Raw genomic sequence first — 14497 nt, 5'->3', positions numbered from 1 at the left:
CTCAGGTCTGAACTGCTCTAGATATAAAGTCATGTAATCCTCTGCTTGCTGAACTCAGCTTGCTTTGCCTTTATTAGTTTTTCTATCCCTGATTCCATTTATATTAACTTTTTAAGTTTTGTTATAACTTAGTTAAATGGTTCCCTATATATTTATTATTGGTCTTGGGCCACAAAAACAGCCAATACACAAAATTCTTACAATTTTCTCCTCTTTCTTACATTGCTCTCCTCACTAACTGCCAAGCTATAGCAAGAATTGTCTGTCCTTCATTTTCTTGTCACTGATTTTTCTGTTGTCACTAAAAATGTTTCCAAATAGACTGAAGTTTTAGAGCATTTTAAACCAAACAGTTCTCAAGCAGATATCACAGAAGACAAAAATTATTGAAAACTAAAAGGCACTTCTCCTCCTAGGTATGAAAGAGGATATGCGCACAAGGAAGAAGTTTGCCATAGATCATTTGGGATTAAGAAGCTGTGCCTTTCTACAATATGATAAGCAAGATTTGACTACCTAAAATCAAATTAGAGCAATTATTTATACTTTGTTTTCAAAAACTACAGGGAAATCTAATGAATTGTATAAAAATACTTTTATGCTGTATTGCTTTTGCATTGTTCTTACCAACAACTCTGGACTTTTCTATTTTCTGTGTTTTTTCAAAAGCAGCTTGTATATCTCTCATATTTGCTTGTAATTTTGCAGCCAAAGATCTTTGTTTTGCTATGTTCTCATCTATAAAGATCAAGCAGATGTACAAATATATATATATGTACATATGTACGTATACACATTTGCCTGTACATGTGTGAATTTAACAAAACTTCAAAAGTTTTTTTTTTCAGAATTTGTGAAAATTACACATACATAATTGTAAAGCTAACGGGAATTATATGAGACAAAAAAAGGTCATCTTTGCATCCAAGCAACATTGAAAACTTACCCTGTCTCTGATCTTCCTTTCTAGGTAAAGTTATTGAGATAGTCATGGGAGGGTAGTTAGAGGTCAATACAAGTGGTATACAAGCTGTATACTGATGATACCCAATTGTATCTGAGCTGCTAGTGTTTGTTCAGTCTAGTCTATTTGGACACTGATGGAGGCCGAATGGGTAAAAATAAATTGAAAGTTAATCCAAATTAGAAGTTTTTGCTACTGTATTTGTTCATTGAGATTATCTTGTTTCTTCCAGTCTTGTAACAAGAAAGAGAGCAGGACTGGGATTGGGAGTCCTTCTAGAGTCAAAGACTGAACTGACTGATGGAGCTTATCTTTTAGAGCATGGCTCGAAATTGTATGTCAACTGGAATCCTATCTAGGGCAGAACTTTAAGTCATGTTCTCATCATCATCTGACTGGACTGCTGCAGGAAGCTCTAGTCTTTAATATCACTTGAAAACTATAGAGCAAATTTGCAGCAACCTGCATAAATAAACACTAGACAACAGAAGCATTTTTTTTAATGTATTAAATATATTTGCCACACATCTCATCACGGGACTACTCTGAATGGCTTATAAAAGTAAAAATTTAAAATTAAAAAAATTACAAATACAGGAAAACAAGGAAAATAAAAATAAACAGTAAAAATATAACAATATGATTAAAAGATGGACAGGGAACAGCAACTTGCCTGGGAGAGGTGGGATCTGCTATTAATCTAACTGTCATCTCCAATGTGATAATTCCCATTGGGTCCCTAAGCCAACAGGCACAGCTAAGTCTTCAAGCTCTAATGGAAGGACAGGAGGATGGGGGTCAGACCTCACCTGGGAGTGGGGGGATGTGAACTTTGTTCCTAGCAGGCAGGCACTACAGCAAAAGTGTTCTTTTTCTGGATTCTGACAGCTGGAAATCCCTAACTAACAGAATCCATAGCAGGCTTTCCCTGCCAGCATGAGTGGGACAGGCTTGTCCTAGCAGCACAAAATGGTTCATCAAGTAGCTAAAACCTGTGCCATGCAAGGTTTTACCTTGAAAAGAAACTCTTAAAAATCCAAAAAATGATAACCAGAAATAACAACATTGAATTTACCAGACATATCTTGCCAAGCAATGCTTTTTTGTTGCAGATTTTCAATACTTGATCGCAGATATGAAAACAGATGTTTTCTTTGTTGGAGAAATTCTTTTAGTGCTTCTTTTTGCTCTAAGAATAAAAGAACAATTATTACTTAAATTCGCATGATATGTATTGATAATAATACCATGTACCATAAGAAGAGCCATGTTTACCACTGTTACATGCAGTTTTTTACTCTTAATAAAAAAAAAAAGCTTATTGTTCTCTCAGCTAATTCTACTTCTCATCCACTATTGCACAGTATGGAACTCCTTCAGCAAAACTAAGTGCTTTTAGATGTAAAATATGTTATTTTCCTTCCCCCTTTTAAATTAATCCTCAAGATTTTTTAAGAGTTTATTTTAAAATATAGGGTCTTACGAGCAAGTGATTGTGACTTTCAAAAAAGCTTCACTATTAACATATTTGTTTGTATTTATTTACTTCTCATTTAGCCAACTTGTTCTTCAAACTTGTTTTTCCATTTTTGTTTTTCTATAAACCAATTCTAACGAAGGGAGGGTGATCAAGATCAGTCTTTCCACTTGGAAGTTTTCAATAATTTCCATCATATATTTACCTTGGAAATTTCCATTATTAAAAAATAATTGATAATCCTTGTATATTTTGTGAGCACGTCTTATGAAAAATAACATATACCCCAAAAATAATAAATGTCCATATGAAAGTGACATATTTTCAGAGCTTACATTCTCCAAAGACACCTAATAATATTCCAAATTATCTTTTCAGGATTAGCAGAATGAAAAAGCTAAAACTATTTTCTATGGGCCATTATGTCATCATGTTACCAATACAAAATCATTGTGTATGGGGGAGGGTGTTCTAAAAAGAGTTCCAAATTATTGAGATGGTCCACAACTAATTCAAGATTATAAAAAGCAGAAATTTGATTGCTAGGTTGAACTTGATGGCTACTGGATTCATTTTTATACATTACATTTTATACAAATACTGGTACTCCTTTACTTACAACAGTTCAATTTAGTGATTGTTCAAAGTTACAATGGCATTGAAAAAGTGACTCATGACCGTTTTTCATAGTTATGACTGTTGCAGAATCCCCATGGTCACTGATCAAAATTTGGGCATTTGCAACTGGCTCGTATTGATGACAGCTGCAGTGCCCTGGAATCATGTGATCACCTTTTGCGACTTTCTGACAAGCAAAGTCAATGGGGAAAGCAGATTCACTTAACCATAATGTTACTGCAGGGATTCACTTAACAACTGTGGCAAGAAAAGTCATAAAATGGGGCAAGAATCACTTAACAATTGTCTTGCTTAGCAATGGAAATTTTGAGCCAGTTGTGGTTGTAAGTCAAGGGCTACCTCTAACTTAATATTATACTACTGTTCATACTTACTCTCAAGCATATTTTCTGTTGGATGCTCTTTGGGATAAACTAAACGACGTCTATCAAATGAACGCTTTCTTTGTTCTTTTAGATTGTGCACTTTCCGTTCTAGATTACAATAAATGACAATAAAAGAAACAATGTATTTAAGATACTTTTTTATAATAGCAATTTTCTTAAATAAATATTTTTTTTCATTAAATAGCTTGTGACTGTATAGGTTATCTTCTAAAGAACTTTTTTTCATCATGAAATATTGTACATGCTTCAGCACTTAATTCTGTACTTACTGATAACATCCAGCTGATTATAGGGAAGAGTTCCCATTTCTTCCAGTTCATAACATTTTGAATCTAGTGCTGAAAACACTAGCAGCTCATGTATTTCTCTCTCTAGAAATTTAGAAATGCACATATTCAATTTCTGGTTAAAATATTGCATTTAAAAGTAAAGTTGAGCAAAGAGCAAAGAAATCTTTATATCTGCATTTCTCAACAAAGCAAAAGAAACGTAACTATATATATATATATATATATGTTTTCTGAGGTTTTCACGGGTGTTTGTATATAGGTCTTTGGTTGTTCGGGTTTTCTCCCGTGTAAGATTGGAAGTGTCTTGGCGACGTTTCGACGAAGTCTCATTCGTCATCTTCAGGCTGGTGTTTACAGCTTCGTGCTTCTAGGAGCAATGTGTGATCGCAGCTGTTTCTTCCTTTTAACTGCTAGTGGGGGTTTGAACTGATTGGTTGGGAGCTTGGCTGTGTTCTGATTGGGTGGAGGTGCGTTCTGATTGGTTGGGGATTTGGCTGTGCTCTGATTGGATGGTGGGGTTGGCTGTGCTCCGATTGGATGGAGGTGTGTTCTGTTTGGGGGGGGGCCTTGGTTGTGCTCAGGTTAGTCAATATTCTTTCTAGGTCAGTTAATATTAATAGATTACCCTACAATTTTTTTTTAAACACTTACCATCAGATCTTTTCTTCAAACCTTTTTCTAAATCTAAGTTTTGTTCTTGTTCTATAGCTTGAATAATTCCCTCCAGATTGTCAAACAATATTATTTTCTTCTCAGCTAATTGTTGCATTATCTGTTCTGCATAAAAGGAGCATCCGTGTTACTATTAAACTTTTTAGAAATGTACTCCATAGAAATAGACTGGAAGGCAGAATCTAGAGATTAGGATGTAATATATTAAAAACAATTGAAATAAAACACATTAAACTAACAATATCATAAGTAATGTTTACAAAAAAAACCAAAAATTCAAGAGCAGCAATGCATCACTTCAATGCTGATTGAGCAATCAGAAATTTGGAAAAAGTGTAAGACTTTATAATAGCTGGAACAAACAGTAGCATAAGAAATTCTAAGTAGATCAGAAGTATATCAAGAGTTGATCTATGTACTGCTACCCTCTTCTTCTAGTAAAATGCCTATCTCTTTGGGAGGTTAAAAAGCAAGTGAGAAGTTTGCTGGATCCTTTTGTCATACAAAAATGGCAATACAGAAATAGAGAAAGATTTGAAATGCCAGTTCTAATTCTAGCTATATGATTTATAGTGAGAGAAGGAATCCTGTCATCAGAGAAAGAATGGGGGCAATTATTTTTATCAATTCCTAATTCTCCCTGCAGAGGTTTGCAGAAAACTGCACCAGAATAATTGAAGGCCCCCAGTGGTAAAATCCTCTGCAGATTGGCACCAGTTTGCTGCCTGCACATGCGCAGTGCACACCAAATGTGCCATGCACGCGCATGCGCAGTGCATACCAAATGCACATTTCACGCAGAAAAAGGAAGCTTAACAAGGTAAGCAAAACAGCAAGGGGCGGGGAAAGCTGTGTCACAAGATTTAGATTTACTAGAAAGCAGGATTTCCTATTTTCTAGCTAATTTAAATTCTGCTGCTGATTGGAAATACCAGTATGGACGAACTGGTAGCTTTTTTTTTTTTGCTCTTGGTTTGCCTGAACCGGTAGCTTTTATCACTACTGGTTCATCCAAACTGGTGAACCAGTAGCATTTCACCCCTGGAAGACCCTTATGAGAAAGGAAAGATTAATCCCATTTCATCAAGCCTAGAGTTTAAAATAATTAAAATATGATTCCTGCTCTCCTAGGCTACAAGGAGAATTAACTATTGTTGGATGTTTCCCTACACCAAAGAAATGGTGGACACTAAGAATTATTTTTGTCATCAGAAATTTTTGTTAATATGCTAGGCACTTTTTTGTTTTTTCAGCAGTATTTTGTTTAAGATGAAAAATTTTGTTTTTGCCAACCAAAAATGTACTGAAGATTTTTCATCTTAAACAAAATAGTGCTGAGAAAACAGAAAAGTGCCTAGCATATTAACATACTAAAAATTAATTACTTACCATTATCTGGTTGAGTAACTGCAGCGCCCTGCAAAACTTTCAAATCTTTCAGATTTAATTCCATATTGTCCAAATACAACCTTCTCTTCTCATATAATCTTTGTATTTCTATAAAAGGAAATATTTTAAAATTATTAGCCTAAAAGGTTCAAAATATCATGCTATCATCTTACCAGGAAGTTTATTTACTGGCTGATGTGAAGGAATCCCACAGGAAGGCAAGATTTTATCTTACTTAATTCTTATTTCTGATAAAAAATAAAATATTTTAAATAAAAAATATTTTATTTATAAAAATAAATAAATTAAGAAAATTAAGAAATGCTTTAATTATAGTTTCTGCTTCTATTTTGTCTTTCCAAGGCTGCTGTAAACAATGATTGAGTCCCCATTTCTGCAAATGTGAAATTTCCATTCTTTGACTCCTTCTCCAAGATGGCATATTGAACGATGGGAAGATTTGCTAACTCCTGCAGACAAACAGCTGATTTACTGCCAAAGAAGGTTACTTGGTAATCAGCTTCCTAGATCAAATGAAAGCAGCTAAGAATTATTTAAGATGAATCTTGGACAACTGTAGACACTCCTGGAAAGAGATTGCAATTCCTGGTAAAAGCAGTTGAAGAATTCAGCCTCCATCTTTTCTCTCAGCTACTTAGTATTTTGAAGCATGCTTGGCTTTAAACTTCACTTTCAAAGTTTTTTCTTTCAATTTGATTCTTATTTTTAAAAGTTAATTGACTGGTGGAAGGTCCCAAAGGTGCTTTTTCAAAAGGCAACTGGACTTTCTGGTTTTTCTCAGAATGTGTGGCTATCCCAAGTGGGCCTTTATCAAATCTCAAATAAGACCCTACAGGAACTTCTCCATAACAAAGATAACAATAAATGAAGCAATGCTGTCATTCCATATGTTGCAAGAATATCAGAAAAGCTCAGGAGGATCTTCAGCCAACACAACATACATTTCAAACCCAAGAATACACTAAGGCCGAAGATTGTCCACCCCAAGGATAAAACACCTAGATACAAACTGAACAATGTGGTATATGCAGTACAATGCAGTGAGATAGGTGTAGATTTGTACATTGGGGAAACAAAACAACCACTTCATAAATACATGGCACAACATAGGAGAACAAACCCATCAGAACTAGATTCAGCAGTCTGTCTGCATTTAAAAGACAAAGGCCACTCTTTTGAAGACAGCAAAGTTCACATTTTGGACAGAGAAGACCACAGGTTTGAAAAAATGGTCAAAGAGGCCATCTATGCCAAAATTGAACAGCCGTCTCTCAACAGAGGGAAAAGGATAGAACATATATATCTCCAGTCTACAACACAGTCCTTTCAACAGTTCTAAGAAGGCTCCACACCCATTTGTACTACTCAGGTGACCTGATGACACAGATAAACCTCCAGGTGGCCTTTAATGACTCACTAAAAGAATGCAAATGTCCAGTTGTCTGCAAGGAATATAAATCCTTCCATTCCCCACCATCCAGTCAGAGCTGAAGAATCTTCTTGGATGAGAAGCTGGTGCACATGCACATCCGGAAACTAGAAGATCATCTTCCCGGCACATGCATGTACACCAGGCGGCTGCTCTTCCAGTTTCTGGAACGCCCACACACACATGCTCCTGTTTCAGCCCTCAGTGCCAAAAGGAATCACTGGATTTTAACAGCAACTTATTTTTGCTTCTTCACTGGTATTTTTTGGAGATGGGGGTTGGGAAGCCTATGGAAGCTAACTGCAATTTTCTGAGTAGTGAAATTAACCTGAATGGATTTATATCTATACAGTTCTCAGCTACTTAGTCCTCGACTTACAACAATTGAGCCCAAAATTTCTGTTGCTTTGTGAAATACTGTTGCTTTGTGAATTTTGCTCCATTTTACAATTTTTCTTGCCACAATTGTTAAGTGAATCATTGCAGTTCTTAAGTTAGTAGCCTAGTTGTTAGCTAGTTTCCTCATTGACTTTGCTTGTAAATCACAAAACATGATCACATGTTCTTGGGACCCTTCAACTGTCATAAATATGGGTCAATTGCTAAGTGTCTGAATTTTGATCACATGACAATGGGGATGCTGCAACAGTTGTAAGTGTGAAAACAGTCTTTTATTCCAGTGCTGCTGTAATTTTGAATGGTCACTAAATGAACTGTTATAAATTGAGGATTAGTTGCATTAGATTTCACTACAGGGTTTAATTCTTACAAAGTTTTGGTCTAAATTTTTTTTTCTTTTTAATTTTTGAGGAAACGTTTTGTTTTTCTTTTCTTCTTTATACTTTCAATGTGAGATTATTTTAATGTTCTCTGTGACTATTTTGTTACAGTATATTTTACATTTTTATCTCTGCATTTTTTTTCTTTAACTGTATAAATTCAGATATGCAAATAATGCACCAGATTAAAGCTAAAACCTAGTGGGAAGGCTTTGAAAAAATATTTTTAATTTACAAGCTCAAATTGAAAACTTTGGTAAAAAGCTTAATAATATCACTAGGGTTTCAAATCAAATTAAAGAGGACACCAGATGCAAACATTTGCAACTAAGCAAGACTTAAAATTGGATAGTTTATATAAATGATATTCTTTCATGCATGAGACAGATAAAAAGGTTCATTTGTGAAGCCCCATGAATCTGACAACAATTTTAATTCTGTACTTACCACCAGATGTTAATAGTTCAGTTTTGCTTGATTTAAGATTCTGTATAATTTGAATATTTTGTACAATTCCGTCTAAACCTATAGACAAAAGCCTTCTTTGTTCATTGAATTCTTGTATCTTTTGCTCTAAAAATGAAATATATTTCATGTCAAACACAAAAGATAAAAACAGGAGGGTTATCTTTTGGACAGGTACATTATAAATAATTTTACAGGTTTGGGAAAAATTGAGCATTTTAGAATAGCCTTGGCAATGAGGAAACTAAAAATTATTAGCTATGTTCTTTCTCTTCAGATACACCAGAAGAAAGGCAATAAAATATACCAGCTACAATATCTATGATTCACATAAAAATACACTTCTGTGATTGTCACTAGGGCAGATATATAAATTTAGCATAAATGTAGTTGTATTTTATACTATAATTAATTATATCTGACTGTTAAGGATTATAAGATCATGCTAATATCTACCAGCTTGATAGTCACACTAGGCCAGCATTCTCCAATCTTTCCATCTTTGCGGACCAGTGGTGAGGGGGAAGGGAATGGTGAGCGCATGTATGTGCACAGCTCCTTTTGTATTAGCAGCAGACACACATGCCCGCCACTTGCAGAAATGGAGCTGAATATGTACGTGTGCACACACACCTGCTGCTCTCGCAACTGGAGCTGCATGCAGGCACATACTTGTCAACCACCTCCATGACCTGGTTCCAAATGGACCACGGTCCAATACTGAGCCATGGCCCGGGGATTGGGTGCCATGCACTAGGCTATATATGGCATGAGAGGGGCATATTCCAAAAGAAAGCAGGACCAGGAATCATCTTTAAGAGAGTTCAAGGATTTAAAGGTCTTCAGCAGCTACAAGGCTTTAAGTATCCATTTTGGCACTGAAATTCCCTCCAACCTTAGGAAACATCAAATAAGAGACCACAATTTTAGTCTTGTTTACTCCTGGGCTATTCTGTGGGCTATAAAAGGGGATCTGGAGCCCATGTATAGCTCCTGGGCTTCAGTGTCTCAAGGAAGGAGATAGGGTCTTTGGAGTTGTGAGGCAGCTACCTATGAACAACTTTTATATTTCTCTTGGTTGGTCAGGCCATCCAAGAGATGAATTGCGCTTGAGTTCAGACAATCGTGAATTCATCCTTGAGTAACAAGGTTGTGCCTCCTGCCTTGAAAGGGGCAATACCATATACCCTGCTCAAGAAACCATTACCAAATCACCATTATTGGACAATTTTCATCCAGTCTGCAGGCACCTCTTTTCAGAGGGTAGAGAAGATTATATTTTCAAAGGGCCCTGGAGGAAATAAATTATATTTATATCCATAAATATAAATTATATTTATATCCATAAATTATATGGATCCTTATCAGTTGAATTCCAGATCAAGATAAAGCATTTGGTTATAAGCTGCCTAAAATTGCCTTTAGGTGAAACAAGTAGATAGGTGGATAGATGGATGGATGGATGGATGGATGGATGGATGGATGGATGGATGGATGGATGATAGACAGACAGACAGACAGACAGACAGACAGACAGACAGACAGACAGACAAATAGATAGAGCGAGCATTGATTATCCTTGTAGATCAATGCTGTGATAGGGCTACATACTTCAGTATACCCATATAATTCCTCTTTCTACAAAATTCATTGGTTTCCGATCGACTTCCAAGTACAATTACAGGTGCTAGGTAACACTGGTAAAAACTTATATGAACAAGCTTATTTATATATATTTAATTATTAATTATTTACAGAAGCACCTTGCACCAATTATCTCTGCTTTTCCTGCCAAGATATTTATACTTCAGGTCTAACCAAATAAACAGAGTTGTGACTTCTCTCTCATTATCTCCAGCCTCTGGAATACTATCCTACCTGAAGTATTTAGGACACCAGTCTTGCCTTCTTTTAAAAAACAAACCAGAGGCCACATTGATTTATGATCCCAACTGGTAGAGAATAGATTAGTATTCAAGTGCATTTCCACCAATGCTCTGTATTGGTGGGAAATACAATCATAGAAGCATGCACACACCAGTCCGTCCATCCATCCATCCATCTTTATGTTCCTTTATTCTGCACACTAAAACTTTGCGTTTGGTAGCTTATGAAACTAAACAAGTAAATCCCTCCTTTAACATATATACTTTAATATAATAATAACAGAAAAATATTTTTTCACAGTTTCATAGTCAACAGAATGGTTGTTTATTAAATGGTTATTTTTAATTTGTATATAAATGTTTTTATCTGCCTGTGAACCGCCCTGAGTCCTTCGGGAGATAGGGCGGTATACAAATACAAATAATAAAATAAAATAAAATAAACAGAAGGCATTTTGATACGGAATTGGGAATTAAAGTGATTTGGGACTAGATTGGTGGTGACTTGACATCCACAGCCTCCTTGTTCACACAGCAAAGTTACATATCTTTTATTCATCTAGCTAATCTTAAACCGACAGTTATTTCCCTTCTTTTTTTTTCTAGTGAATACAAAAAGAAAAGAGGAGTTATGAAATAGGAAAGGACAACATAGACTCGTTCCTATAAACTTTAGTTTTAAAGGCCAACAGCCATTGAAAAATACTAGGAGAAATCTAGTTTTTTCCATTTTCCAGACAACAAATCACTAGAAGTAGTATTCGTATTTTTCTTCATTTTAGGATTAATCTGTAAAACTGATCAATTTTATTTTTAAATACAAAGAAGCGCGATATGTGATAGTAAATGTGATAGTAAATATTTATGTGCTCACACACACCTTCAAGGCAATCTTGACTCCTGATGATTGTCTGGACAAGTTGCTGCAGTTTTCTTGGCAACATTTTGGGAAGTTTTTTGTTGTTGCCTCGTTCCTAAGCTCAAAAATTGTGTTTTTGTTTTTTTTTTGTCCAAGATCACTCTGTCTAAAATGGGATTAGAATTTCCATTTGCTGCTTTAAGGCCTAATTCCTTAACCACTATATCAAAATGGCTTTTGATAGAATTAATTATTGTAATAATATTATTAGCCCTTTTGAATAATTAAAATAATTTTGTAATTTATAGTTATAAATAACTACTATAACTTATTCATTATTATATCTTACAAATACTTACCATTAATACTGCCTGGCTGAGCAGCTGCAAGAGCCTGCGCTTGCTTCAAGTCTTTCAGATTTGATGACAACTTTTCTAATAACAATTCTTTTTGTTCACATAGTTCTTCCAAAAGCTGTTCTGAAAAAAAAAAGGAATAATCATCTGAGAATGCAAGTTTTAGTTCTTGAAAAATAAATTGGCTTTAGCTACAGACTTTCTCTATTTTAGAAAAGATCTCTTGTCAAAAAAACTTTCTCTAGATGAGACATTTGTATGAGCTTTTCTCCTAATCAGATAAGATACGTCCAATTTTCACCCTTCCCTCCTATCATTCTGTAGCTCTTAATACTTCTCTCACACAAACCCACACATCAACTTACAAGTTTGTCAGATTCAAATTTGATTGGAAAATTTTAAAAATTAAATGAAATTTTAAAATTCATGTAGATATTTCGTCTTTCCCTTTTCAACAGATTAAATTACCATTAAATCTAGAACCATTTTGTTAACAGTTTTACAAAAAGAGGACAAGACACAAAGCATGTGGAAGATATTATATGGATTTCTTATAAAAACACATAAAATTTATTTTATACTTACTTTTGGACTTTTTAACTTTTTCTTTAGTAATACCCTGCATGTCTTGCAAATCTTGAATAACTGCTTCAAGACCAGCAATCAAAAGCTTTCTTTCATTTGTGAGATCAATTATTTTTTGTTCTGCAAAAAATATTTAAGCCAAGAAATTAAAAGATGCTTGTTCCTGGAGAGGAAAGCTATGGCAATTCTAGATAGCATACTAAAAAGCAGAGACATTATCCTACCAACAAAAGTGTGCATAGTCAAGGCTATGGTTTTCCCACTTGCAATGTATGGCTGTGAAAGTTGAACTAAAAGAAAGGCTGAGTGCCAAAGAATTGAGGCCTTTGAACTATGGTGCTGGAAAAGACTCCTGCGAGTCCCTTGGACTGTAAGGCGATCAAACCAGTCAGTCCTAGAGGAGATCAACCCTGACTACGCTTTAGAAAGCAGGATCCTAAAGATGAAACTCAAATATTTTGGCCACCTAATGAGAAGGAAGGACTCACTGGAGAAGAGCCTAATGCTGGGAAAGATTGAGGGCAAAAGGAGACATCAGAAACTGAGGTGGCTGGATGGAGTCACTGAAGCAGTAGGTGTGAGCTTAAATGGACTCCAGAGGATAGTAGAGGACAGGAATGCCTGAAGGAATGTTGCCCATGGGATCGCGATGGGTCAGACACGACTTCACAATTAACAACAACAAATAAATCCATCCTCATGCCACAAAAAAATTTTTGCAAATTTTTTCACTTTATAATTTGAATTTATGTTTCTAAATTTGATTACATTAAGAATTTTCTTTTTTAACTAGCAACTTTGTAACTAAATATAGTACTGAGGTTCACTCAGAATAGAATTAAGAGTTCTCTGTGAAATTGCCAAGTTATTAAATTGATGGATAGATTAATCTTCTATAATACCGTATATACTCGAGTATAAGCCGAGTTTTTCAGCACGTTTTTTGTGCTGAAAAACGTCCCCTCGGCTTATACTCGAGTATATACGGCTTATACTCGAGTTTTTTTTTTTTTCTTTTTTTCACATTATACCGGCCGGCGCGAACTTGGCGGGCTTTTGCTTTAGCGCGGGGAAGCCCTGCGGGTGCAGTGAGAGGGCGGGGCGGGGGAGCCGCCAGCCTTCTCGGCCGAGGGAGGGAGGGTTTCGCCGACCGGTAGGTGCCTCATTTCCCACCCTCGGCTTATACTCGAGTCCCCAGTTTACCCCAGTTTTTTGGGGTAAAATTGGGGACCTCGGCTTATACTCGGATCGGCTTATATTCGAGTATATACGGTATACTAATTTAGGAGATTCTGTAGTGTGTGATCAGGATGTAATTTTGGACTTATTGGATGCAATTAGTGAAATAATAATGCACAATGAATAAAGATTTATCACCTATAGGTGTGAGATCAGGATTTTCCCTGCATTTTGAGAGGTAATTTAGATATATTGTTATTTTCTACACCAACGTACAGTAACCTATTGAAATAATTTTCAGAAATCATGATACTACTAAATTCCAGAAACTGTAAAAGATTAATACATCAGCCAAGGATTACCAAATCCTATTCTATACCAACCATTTATTCTGCTTGGAAGAGTAACTGCAACAGTCTGTGCTTCTTGAAGGTTGTTTAAATTTATCTCCAAACATTCCAAAAACATTTGCTTCTTCTGATGAAGTGTTTCCAAATCTCTTTCTAAAAAATAACAATTAAAATAAAGCAGCAGTTTGGAATGTAAATTTTATTTTGTGATCACACTGATCTTAAATATGCACTGTGAAAAATAATTTATCTATCTATCTATTAGGGATGCGATGGCTCAGTGGCTAAGAAACTGAGCTTGTCAATCAGAAGGTCGGTAGTTCAGCGGTTCAAATCCCTAATGCCGCATAGCGGGGTGAGCTCCCATTACTTGTCCCAGCTTCTGCCAACCTAGTAGTTTGAAAGCACATAAAAAAATGCAAGTAGAAAACCAGGGACCACCTTTGGTGGGAATGTAACAGCATTCCATGCTCCTTTGGCGTTGAGTCATGTTGGCCACATGACCATGGAGACATCTTCGGACAGCACTGGCTCTTCGGCTTTGAAACGGAGATGAGCACTGTCCCCTAGAGTCTGGAACGACTAGCACATATGTCCAAGGGGAACTTTTATCTTTATCTTTTCTATCTATCTATCTATCTATCTATCTATCTATCTATCTATCTATCTATCTATCTATCTATCTATCTCTATCTATCTATCTATTTCTGTCTCTATCTATATCTATATCTATCTATATATATATCTATATCTATATCTATATGTATCTAT

General features: G+C 35.5%; 1 protein-coding gene across 1 annotated transcript in view; it reads right to left on the bottom strand.

Annotated features, from left to right (window-relative positions):
• CCDC7 (coiled-coil domain containing 7) overlaps positions 1-14497 on the bottom strand; it is a 250176-nt gene that overhangs the window by 22939 nt on the left and 212740 nt on the right. Inside the window, exons 58-67 of the mRNA XM_058179731.1 lie at positions 13760-13879; positions 12198-12317; positions 11616-11735; positions 8494-8619; positions 5818-5925; positions 4408-4533; positions 3736-3837; positions 3455-3553; positions 2040-2153; positions 628-738 (exon numbers count right to left, since the gene is read on the bottom strand). Of these exons, the coding sequence (XP_058035714.1) occupies positions 628-738; positions 2040-2153; positions 3455-3553; positions 3736-3837; positions 4408-4533; positions 5818-5925; positions 8494-8619; positions 11616-11735; positions 12198-12317; positions 13760-13879 (1146 nt within the window). The remainder of the gene's footprint in view (positions 1-627; positions 739-2039; positions 2154-3454; positions 3554-3735; positions 3838-4407; positions 4534-5817; positions 5926-8493; positions 8620-11615; positions 11736-12197; positions 12318-13759; positions 13880-14497) is intronic.

This window comes from Ahaetulla prasina, chromosome 4 (assembly GCF_028640845.1).
Source record: "Ahaetulla prasina isolate Xishuangbanna chromosome 4, ASM2864084v1, whole genome shotgun sequence".
Taxonomy (NCBI): Eukaryota; Metazoa; Chordata; class Lepidosauria; order Squamata; family Colubridae; genus Ahaetulla; species Ahaetulla prasina.
The sequence above is the reverse complement of the archived record's forward strand: the minus strand, read 5'-3'. Positions and strand labels throughout refer to the sequence as shown.